The sequence below is a fragment of the Eleginops maclovinus genome, chromosome 5 (genome assembly GCF_036324505.1).
Source record: "Eleginops maclovinus isolate JMC-PN-2008 ecotype Puerto Natales chromosome 5, JC_Emac_rtc_rv5, whole genome shotgun sequence".
In the NCBI taxonomy this organism is placed as follows: domain Eukaryota; kingdom Metazoa; phylum Chordata; class Actinopteri; order Perciformes; family Eleginopidae; genus Eleginops; species Eleginops maclovinus.
Genome location: NC_086353.1, coordinates 12,062,763 through 12,073,328, shown reverse-complemented (window position 1 = coordinate 12,073,328; position 10,566 = coordinate 12,062,763). Strand labels below are relative to the sequence as shown.

Genomic DNA, 10,566 nt, shown 5'->3' with positions numbered 1-10,566 from the left:
TTGGTCATCATAAATAACTTACCTACTTTTAAATGTAGCAACACATCCAACTCTATACCTTTCTGATAAATAATTGCAGCTTCTTATACTTTTTGTCTCATTTTTTGTTGCTTCTTGCAATTTTCTTTAATCAAAAGATATTTTTAAAAAACGACTCAATAACATTTACAAATCTTCATATAGTTTGCAAAAATAGATTTATTGTATTTGACAATGTTATTATGCATTATAAGAAACCCCATTTTGTAGCTCAGAATTCTCAGCTCAGAAATACTTCTCCAGAGTCTGTGCAGAAATGTGTCAGATCATGAGTCTTCACTGGTGTTTGTTGGATGGCAGTGCAAGTTTGAGTGGGCTCAAGTCTAAATTATACAATCCACATCTCTCACTCTTGGGAACACAATAGCATATATATGTATATATAAATAGGAACATAATCAGAGCGATCCCTTCATCTCTCTCTCTCTCTCTCTCTCTCTCTCTCTCTCTCTCTCTCTCTCTCCCTCTGTCTTTCTCTCCCCCCCACACACACACACGCACACACACTGGCAGGGATCGGAGCAGATGAACAACCACCAGGCAGGAGTGCCTCCGTTCAGCTACTATGGAGAAACAAGACAGAGCTCAGACTGGAGACATGTACAAGTTTGTGCCACAGAAATCTAACAGATTTATACAAAATATTTTGTTTGTCTATTGAAGAAAACCAAGGAAGAAAAGAAGAGAGGAGAGTTGCAACCAACACCTTTCAACAAGGATGAAACCAGTGTTAGTGTTCGAGTGATTTTGTCTACATCAACATCAAGGTAAGAGTCTATAACTTCATTCTCTTTATTTTAGTCGAGGTAACATCTGTTGGCCACGCTTGGATAAAAAAAATATATAATTATTAATAATTTGTTATTTTTCTGCAGTGCGTGGTTGCACAGTTGCAGCTTCGTCCACCAAACTACAAAACATAACAAAAAATAATGAACCAAAAACAATACTATTAGTGTTTTCCTATTATGTTGTCACTCAGAAGTGTAACTTGTTTACATTCCTAACATTTCAAAACTCAGTAACTCCTGCTAAAGTGTGTCTGTCCCTGTTCTGTCAAACTAACTTAAAACTTAGCAGATCACATATTTTTAAATAAAGCGTTCATGTGACGGAGTATGCCAACTGTAAAAATTAAAAAGGGGGAAATGTAAACAAATAGAGGAAAATATTTTTAAAGGCCAACATTATTTTCAAGGTTAGAGTAGTACTCTGCTCCCCCACCGCTCTGCTCCAAGCTGTCGATTATTCCTGCAGGGTTTGGATTGATTTTCAGCACTGGACAGCTCCTGTGGCCTCAATGAGACCAACACACGTCACAGCTGCTGCTTAGTTTGCAAACTGCCCCGTCATAACTTTTGGTTGCACTGTGTGAACCATCGATTGGCTTTTAAGATATAATGCAATAGTGATGCATGTGCAAAGATGGAAACTTATATCCGTTTAAATGTGTCAATTAATACACATTTTGGGGCTGAGGCAACAATTTAGGACGTGCATTCACAGTGTGTGTAGAATATCTCCCATCAGACTGATTACATTTTTGCAACTTTGAAAAATAGATAAAAGTTTTACTGTAATAGAAGTCTGAATTATTTCAAGCAGATTTGTAAGAGATAACTTACATGTTGTTTTGTCTGTTTTACTTTTAACTACACCAAACATAGTTTAGGAGGAGAAACACAGGAATTGATTTTTTATTGTCATACAAAAATAAATAGTAGTAGTAGTATTCATTATGCATTTCTTTTTCTGAATAGGAAATGATTACCTAATGCAAGCAGCATTTTAAGGAAATATTTGTTTGGTCATTTGATTAAAAAGAACAATGCATCACATATGAGCCATCAATGTTTCACTTTTACTGTTTAAATATGTTTAATTAATATATATATATATTTATTTTTTTCATTTGAAATTCAGTGCAGCAGAAGTAAACATAAAATAAAAATACTGAAGAACAGAACTTTATTGAGTGACATACCACTGCATTGTAATGGATTGTGCCTCTTGATATTAAACAAATGGGATTCGGTCTATTGTTAAGTTAACAATAGTTCTAGTAGTTGTGTAGGATGACCAAAGTTTTCAAAGTCTCTTTTTCTGAGGACAATGTGTGGACCCACGGTTGTCCAGGGAGATGTAGGCCCTTCTTAAATGTCAGTTTAAAGAAAGCTTGTTGTACTGAGAGACAGAAAAAGAAAGGAGAAGCAAACGTGGATAGACTCAAAGAATTCCTTTGTCTTTTAGATAGATTTAGCTTCATGTGTGTAAATCTTCTAAATGGCATTACACGTTTTTAAAACATCAACTGACGTCATAATCCCTTCAACTTAATCTGTATTTTTTTTCTCACACTCTGTCCAATGCGGAAGAGCCGCTTGACATATCTTTCTTGCTCTCCTTATCCCTCCCTCCCTTCTCATATCATCAGTTCTCAGATTACACAAAAGGTCTTAAACCAGGTCACACAGCAAATACTATCCACCTTTCATATTGTTGTTTGGATTGTGAGATTAGGGACATAATAATCTGGTCTTTGTTGAGGACTTCCTCCATTCTTTGCATGGGATTATGCTGTAATATACTGTATGTCAATTTAGTTCCTCTGACGTACCTAAACAGGAGCTATATGAGATTCTTCCATATACTGCATAATAATGAGAATCGTTATCTGGAGAGCTGTGGCATTATGCAGGTTTTTGTCTCTTCTTTAGCTGTAATTGTTAAAAAGGAATACTTATTCGACAAACTGACCATTTGTATATACTGAACCTGTGTTACCTTGTATTGTTGCTTGCATCCACGGTGATTAAGAATCCAATACATGGATATTGTCTTGACAGATCAAAGTAAAGGGTTGTATGCTCTCTTCTCTCCAAACACATGCATTTTCAATTACCTTTATATTTGAAAAAAGACGATAGCATGAACAGCACCTGCATGTCTGCAAACGTGAGAGACTGATTATCAGGAAGTGTTATAAACAGTAAGGTATTGTTATTTTGACTAAATTATTTTTTTGATTTTTGTTCATAGTCGATGTGAGAAAAAAGGTAACACAGGGTGAGAGTTTGATACACATAAGGTCATTTTGTGGTTGAAGTATTCCTTTATAAGGAAGAGTCATAGGCCTGTTTCTCTGCCTGCCTCCCCTCTTCTCTTCTCCTCACAAGTTGTCTCACATGATAAACCATCACCACACACACACACACACACACACACACACACAGTAGATGTTCCTATGGAGACGGATAATACAGTAGATATGATCCACAGTATAATTACTGCCAGTGTCCCCAGGGATCCTATCCGCTGAGAACTAAAAACATCTTTCAGGCATTTACCGACAACAGTTGGAAGCATTAGACGCAGTAATGAGTTATTGACGGTGTTTTAAGTTTGTTAGACATAAAGATAATTATGCATGTACACTTTTGGCATATTAACTTAAAAACATTTACATTCACCAGCATCTATAAAAGAAAAGCATTCAAAGCCAACATATACAACTACGTAACTTTCACATACTGGCAGTTTGTTGGTTTTAAACGCTTTACATTAAAATGTAATGAAAGCCAGTTGAATGAACATGATTCACTGCAGAGGCATGCAACAAATATTAATTAGGGTATTTCAACGTGTCACAGAAAAACAATACCATGAAGATGTCAAAGGATCAGTGTTATGGCTGTGCAACATAGGTCAGTTGTTCTGTTAGAAAGATCCTCGCTCAAGGTCCACTTGATAGCTTTTTTAATCAAGATTAAGAATATTCATATCTTGATATCGTATCACGACACCATGATTTCACCCCTAGCGCTTTAAGGACTTTTGTTATCTACCTGCACCCAAAAGCCAAGCCAGTTATTGAACATTAAGTTATTGAACATTGAGTTGGGTTGGTGTTGTCTTTGTAGTTTTTGTTGTTTGTGTAATATTGCACTGTAAACCTGGTTGTCGTCATGGCAACAGCTCTTTACTATCACACTGCATTATTATCTTTGCCAAGTTTTAGGTTTCAGGTTTGTTTGTTTGAAAATTATGAAAACACTGCTGGCCCTATTATCTAAGAAACTTAGTGGAAGGGTGGACACCAGAAGAACCCATTACATTTGGGGCAGAAATTCATCATGGAGCAAAAAACACAATATGTTATTCACTTTAGTTAAAATTGCAAGGCTATTTGGTTTTGGAAGTATGAGCTCTACCTTTGTTATTCCAGTATACCCAGGTATCTCAAGGATTTTGACCAACATTTAGACAAAAACACAGTTGAAATAACAGCTTTCTGACATTTTAATGACAATTGATCATTATGGTTGCTTTACAAAGGTAGTACTTCTAGTGTCCTCTCTTTGAGAGCTTCTCAATGTTTTGTGTAAGATGAACAAATAAATAGCTTTTGAAATGAAAAAAGGGACAACTTTAGACTTTTAGCATTTGTGTATCCCATTGGGTGCACATTTTAGTTGAGGCTATATTTAATAATGTAAATTATTTTTCATTTGGATTTGTAGAGCGATATATGCATGTTATTTAATTGATTAAATAAATAAAAAACATTGAGACAAAACACATACAGCACAAACTGGTGTGAAAACCACAGGGTGCTCTCTGCCAATAATATAAAATAAAATAAAAGCAAAATTCCTTAAAAACTACCCCGGAACAGCGCAGTCTTTCACTCATGTCCCCTTTGTAAATATAGCAGACCAATATGTAAACTGTGTTGTGTTGTCCTGATCTCACACATGATGCTGCAGGCACTGATATGGCACTGACCTACTTTGACAATATTAGCTGCCATTTTTAAGGATTGTGAAGTAAAGGTTGTTACTTCACATGGAGGACACGCTCCTCCAGCTGTGGGAGTTATCAAGATGACATAATCATCTGCCCTTTTGGGATTATCCATTCGAAATCACTCTTAATCCAACCAATTATCTGCCAGTTCCTGACATCTGTCCTTGGTGTAACAGGAAAAATAGTCTTGAAGCATCACACACAAGGATTGCACATGATCCCACATCACATGACATTAAATCCTGTCAAAATGTGTGTTTTAGTGTTTCACTATGTACGTGCTTGATGTTAATGAAAGGCAAGACTGCCATGGTTTTCGTGATATTTTCCATAGACAATCCATTACACTATCATTTTTTTATTGTCAACTAATATAAGTCAGCAAATGTGATTGACGTACAATAAAATAAAAAACACTGTTGCCCCACTTTTGTTGCGTGTGATTAGCGTTCTCTAGGTTATGCAACCCGTTGCTTTTTGGTTCTTCTGGATCCCGGCTTGCTGACATAATAATCACCCTCCAACCTTGTCATCGGGCCAAACAGCAGATCGATTGTTCCTCTAACAGTAGATTACCACGGATTCATCTCTTTTTAGACCTTTGTCCCTTCCACTGCCTGTCTGGTTTTCCACCACTGGTTGCCCCGAAGGTCCCTAAGGCTAACCACTGGTGAGGACCTGATCAATAAGCTTTCATTACACAAAACTGTCTGGTCTGCTCCATGCATTAGGGAAAGGCCAGCATTTACATAGAGATTTGATTCTTTTGATTTTTCGCATGCTAGCGTGATGGCACTATGCATGGCGATTACGTATTGTCCGCTGCTTTGGATGATCTCCAAAATATTGGGAAAGTAACATGCTTAACAAAGTGGATTATTAGGAGCACCATTTTCATTATGAGCATTGTTAGCCTGTTTACATTAGCATATAGCTTAAAGCACCACTGTGTGAGTATGGCCTCACATAGCTGTTGTCTTTTAAGCTTATTGCTTTTTTTGGGACATAGGAATGAACTATCTTTCTAAAACATTTATACTTTGTCTACCTCTACCTTTGAAATTATTAAAGAAAATCTATTTCTTGTCTTCTTTGTTCACAGAAAATGTATCATGAGAAAGCAGCGCTGATAACGTATGCGAGTCAGACCTGAGCTCATACTGCCTCCCTGTCCAGCAACAGAACTTTAATGGTTGGAACTGCCCGCCCCAACCTACATTACTGCCCTCGCAGACACAGCCTGATGATCACCGGTGCCATGGGGGCGGTGCGGGTCAATAGGTAAAAGCAATTTGCTGGCCACAACTGCCAATCTTACATGTTTTCCTTAAGTCACTGGAAAGAGCAAAGTGTTTGACAGTGGTTGTAACAGTAGCCACCTTTTTATCATGTGTAACTGTCAGTTCTCCTGGACTAATTTTCCACCCTCTGTTCTTCCAGATACAGCATCGTTGCCACAGATGAAGATGTCCTGAAGATCTCCAGCCTGGGCCTCCACAATGGCCACAGTCCTCTAAATCAGCAGACACTGTCAGGAACCTGCATGCGTGGTGAAGAAGGAGGAGGAGAGTGTCCTGGAGGGGATGAGGGAAGAGGAGCTTTGTCTTTGAGAGTGACAAATGAGCCAATCATCCACAGCAGCTGCCGAGCCTCACCTTCATGTCATCTAGGCCTTGATCTGGGCACCGGCCGCCTGCGCAGCCGCTTTGTGAAGAAGAATGGCCAGTGCAATGTGGTATTCAACAACATGGAGGATAAGCCACGACGATACCTGGCTGACATTTTCACTACCTGTGTGGACATACGCTGGCGTTATCTTCTGCTCATATTTACCACTACTTTCCTTCTTTCTTGGTTGTTGTTTGGTGTGGTCTTCTGGGGAGTGGCACTAATTCATGGAGACTTTAATCTTCACATTCCTTTGAAGGAAGGGGATACTCGAAGCAATGGAGAAAGCGAATGGCGGCCATGTATTCTCCACATCCAGGGGTTCATTGGGGCATTCCTCTTCTCCATAGAGACTCAGACCACTATTGGATATGGTTTCCGGTGTGTCACTGAAGAGTGCCCAGTTGCTGTTGCGACCGTTGTGGTCCAGTCGATTGTGGGCTGCATTATTGACTCTTTCATGATTGGCACAATCATGGCAAAGATGGTGCGGCCCAAGAAGCGGGCACAGACCTTACTGTTTTCGCATTATGCTGTCATTGCTTTAAGAGACGGTAAGCTGTGCCTCATGTGGCGCCTGGGGAACATGCGAAAGAGCCACATTGTTGAAGCTCATGTGCGCGCTCAGCTCATTAGGCCACACGTGACAGCGGAGGGCGAGTACCTGCCTTTGGAGCAAACAGACATTGATGTCGGCTATGATGACGGGCTGGATCGTCTGTTTCTGGTGTCGCCACTGGTTGTGGTCCATGAGATCAACGAGAACAGTCCTCTGTATAACCTGAGCCGCGCCGACTTGCTCAAGGAAGACTTTGAGATTGTGGTCATCCTGGAGGGAATGGTGGAGGCCACAGCTATGACCACTCAAGCCCGTAGCTCCTACTTGTCCAAGGAGATCCTGTGGGGACACCGCTTTGAGCCTGTGGTCTTTGAGAAGGGTGCACGCTACCATGTGGACTACTCCCGTTTTCATAAGTCCTATGAAGTGCCATCTACGCCTCACTGCAGTGCCAAGGAACTGAGTCAGATGAAGGGTCGTGGTGGGCAGTCCTCATCCTCCAGCTCGAGTTACTCCCGATCTCCATCACCATTTCCCAAGAGGGCAGCCCGCCATCTGATGGGCCCTCACTCCCCCAGCGCTTTCTGCTATGAGAATGAGGTAGCTTTGTGCTGCGGGGATGACGAGGATGAGGAGAATGTGAAAGAGGAGGCAGGGAGCCTGAACATCAGAAGTGACAGAGAGGTAAAAATGAGAGAGGACATTCATTTGGGTTTCAAAGAAACATTTGTGGAGGAGCAGAAGGTGGAGATGCTGTGTGTTTTGGACACGGAGAATCAGATCAGCCTTGACAGACTACAGCCCACCCTACCTTTATACATTAGCAGAGAGTCAGGGGTCTAATCATTGATCATGGCTGCCCTGTCAATTGTTTCTTCTTTGTCCGTGTGCATCCAACCAAAGTGAACTAATGTACAAATTAAAGATGGAGGATGAAATTATAATTGTATTTCTAGAGGATGAAATGGTCATTTTTTTCACAAAATCCACTCAGCTTTAGCTTATAACTTTCTTTTGTTTCAGACATTATAAACTTTCAGTTGTAACATCAGCATCTAAACAACGCACAGCTCATCTACTTTTAAATATGATGACCAGGTATTTCTCTCAAATCATGAGGTATCTTGAACATTTTATTGCTTTCTTGTTTTATTCAGTATGACAGTGTATGATATACAGTTATGTCAAGCGTTTTGCTCTTGATTTCCATTCAGTTTTTGTAAATATGATATGCTTTTGTTTAATTTTAAAATGGTTATGCATCAAATACATAAATGTTATGGGAACTTCACTTATTTTAAAGGCAGCATGGTGCACATGCTCGAACTTCAACACACTTATTTTGTCTGTAAAAATAAATTATTTATGAATTTTGAGCTTTTGCCTTCTTGCCTGAGTTCTGTTAATTATCACATTTGATAAAAAGCTTTTTATTTCATGATGGACGATAAGTTCAAACCAACCAAATCTTTAGCCAAGAAACAGCAAACGGTTTGTCAAACACAGTTGAAGAACAAGCACTTTATAATTACTCTTATCATTAGATACAAACACTTTGCAATAGTGTGGATGAACAAAGCACCCAATAAACAAGAGTTAAACTTGTCAATGCTTGAATTGTCTCTGTTTCGTCTAGATTGCAAATTTTCTCACTGACTCAACCTTATTCTTTGATTCTCTTTATACATCCATACGTTAAAAAATCCCAGCCACAATGATGACAATCTGAATCTGATTAGACAAGATCAATCAGATCTAATTTTTCTTAATTTTGGATCTAAACCTGGGCGGTTGCTTTTTCTTTCTAACTTGCATGGCCCCAGACCTGGGGTATCTTAAATCCTGGTTATACTTTGGAGACAATTAGTTTTTGACATGCAAAGAAATGTCAAGTGTTGTCATTGGTCAAGGCTTGGTCCGTCCACCCATTTTGTCAAGACTGAAATATCTTTACACTAAATATTTCTATTGAATGGATTATCAGAGACAAGGAGATAACTAAATTATTAAAACATATATTTTTTATACTGCCATCAACATTCATGAAATGTATAAAGTTTATGCTTGAAAATCTGCAAACTATGACATTCCTATCAGCATCAGCTGTAGGTCCACATTTAATTCAATTTTGGTGTAGAAGATTCTAATACATTGAACTACAGTAAGATGATGAACGTTGTAAAAATCACAACGATATTAAACATTTGCATGTTAGTTTCGTCTCTGTTAGCATACCGACGTTAGCATTTAGCTCATAGCCTCACCGAACCTTTAACATGGCTGTTGACTGTTGAACCTGCAACACTCAGACGTTTGATAACCGTGTAACACGATGGGTATAACGTATTCATGATGTGTGTAATGGATTGTGTAACACACAGTGATCCTATATCCAGTGTGGAAATCTAGTTATGTGTGTTTTAAGTTTTCAGATGCAGCGGTTGCACTCTCCATACTTTTTGGAAACGCAGGTTCAGCTTCGCTCTGGGCGTCTCGGTGTGAGTTAAACATGCTTCATCTTGAGCAAAACATCACACTTAACGTTTTGGTTTCTAGACCTACTTCATACTGAGATAAGAGGACACGAAAGGACTGGATCCAGAGATTTTGGTGAGTTCTTTGTTCATTCATAGGCTACGCTAACACAAACACATTGAGGCCTACATCCATGAGTGAGGCCGTCTTGTTGCTCACTAGCTTGAAGCTAACACCTGCACGGTGCTATGGCTGTTTGAGGCGAAAAAACCCCACAACAACATTTGAATCAGACTGATGACACAGTGTGCTGTTTCGTATTATATGTCGTTTATTTAGCAGTGAATATTTAAAGATGGTTTTGTTGAGACATTTCACCAGAACCCTGAGATAGCAAACCTGGGGACTGATAGGGGACTGACACCGTGGACATTGTTGTTACAGGCACTTTATGGATTCAGCTACCAGGGCACTTCATAAATCAAGCATATTTAATATAATTGAGAACAACTAGATGACGATGTTCAATAATCCAAATCTTCCTGGGATTTATTTTTAGGTATATTTCTGACCTCCTGTTGTTGCTAAAGGAAGTGAATCCCTACATTAACTTGCCAAGCAACCATGGCAACGCTTTATACAAAATGTGGTGAAGCTGACGTCTGTTCTGTACTTGACAGGAAGTTGAACACAAAGCGGCTTATTATTGCCCTGGGTGCCTAAACATGTAAATCCGTCCATGGTAACAAGGACATACAACGCAGACTCCCTCACACCGACAAACAGACACAGGGATGCAAGGTGAAAGGGAGGGACAAAACAAGAAGTGTGGACAGAGAGGCACTTGACACAAAAACACCAGGAGGAGGCACTGAAGCCCATCTAACTGTAATGTGGAACAGGGTTTCTGGTTATCTGTTGTACAAGCTCCCCCATGTGGTTGTAAAGAGACACCACAGTGAACAACAGGTTATGATGCTGTTGTTTTAATCACTGAAATCTTTTTTGTGTGGGTTTGA

General features: G+C 39.4%; 1 protein-coding gene across 1 annotated transcript; it reads left to right on the top strand.

The window, feature by feature from the left end:
* The first annotated feature begins 549 nt into the window (after nucleotides 1-549).
* LOC134864047 (ATP-sensitive inward rectifier potassium channel 12-like) lies at nucleotides 550-8,347 on the top strand. The gene is made up of 3 exons (XM_063882789.1): nucleotides 550-806; nucleotides 5,948-6,126; nucleotides 6,286-8,347. Exons 2-3 carry the CDS (start codon nucleotides 6,035-6,037, stop codon nucleotides 7,913-7,915), a joined length of 1,722 nt encoding a protein of 573 aa, XP_063738859.1. The 5' UTR covers nucleotides 550-806; nucleotides 5,948-6,034; the 3' UTR covers nucleotides 7,916-8,347.
* Nucleotides 8,348-10,566: the final 2,219 nt, after the last annotated feature.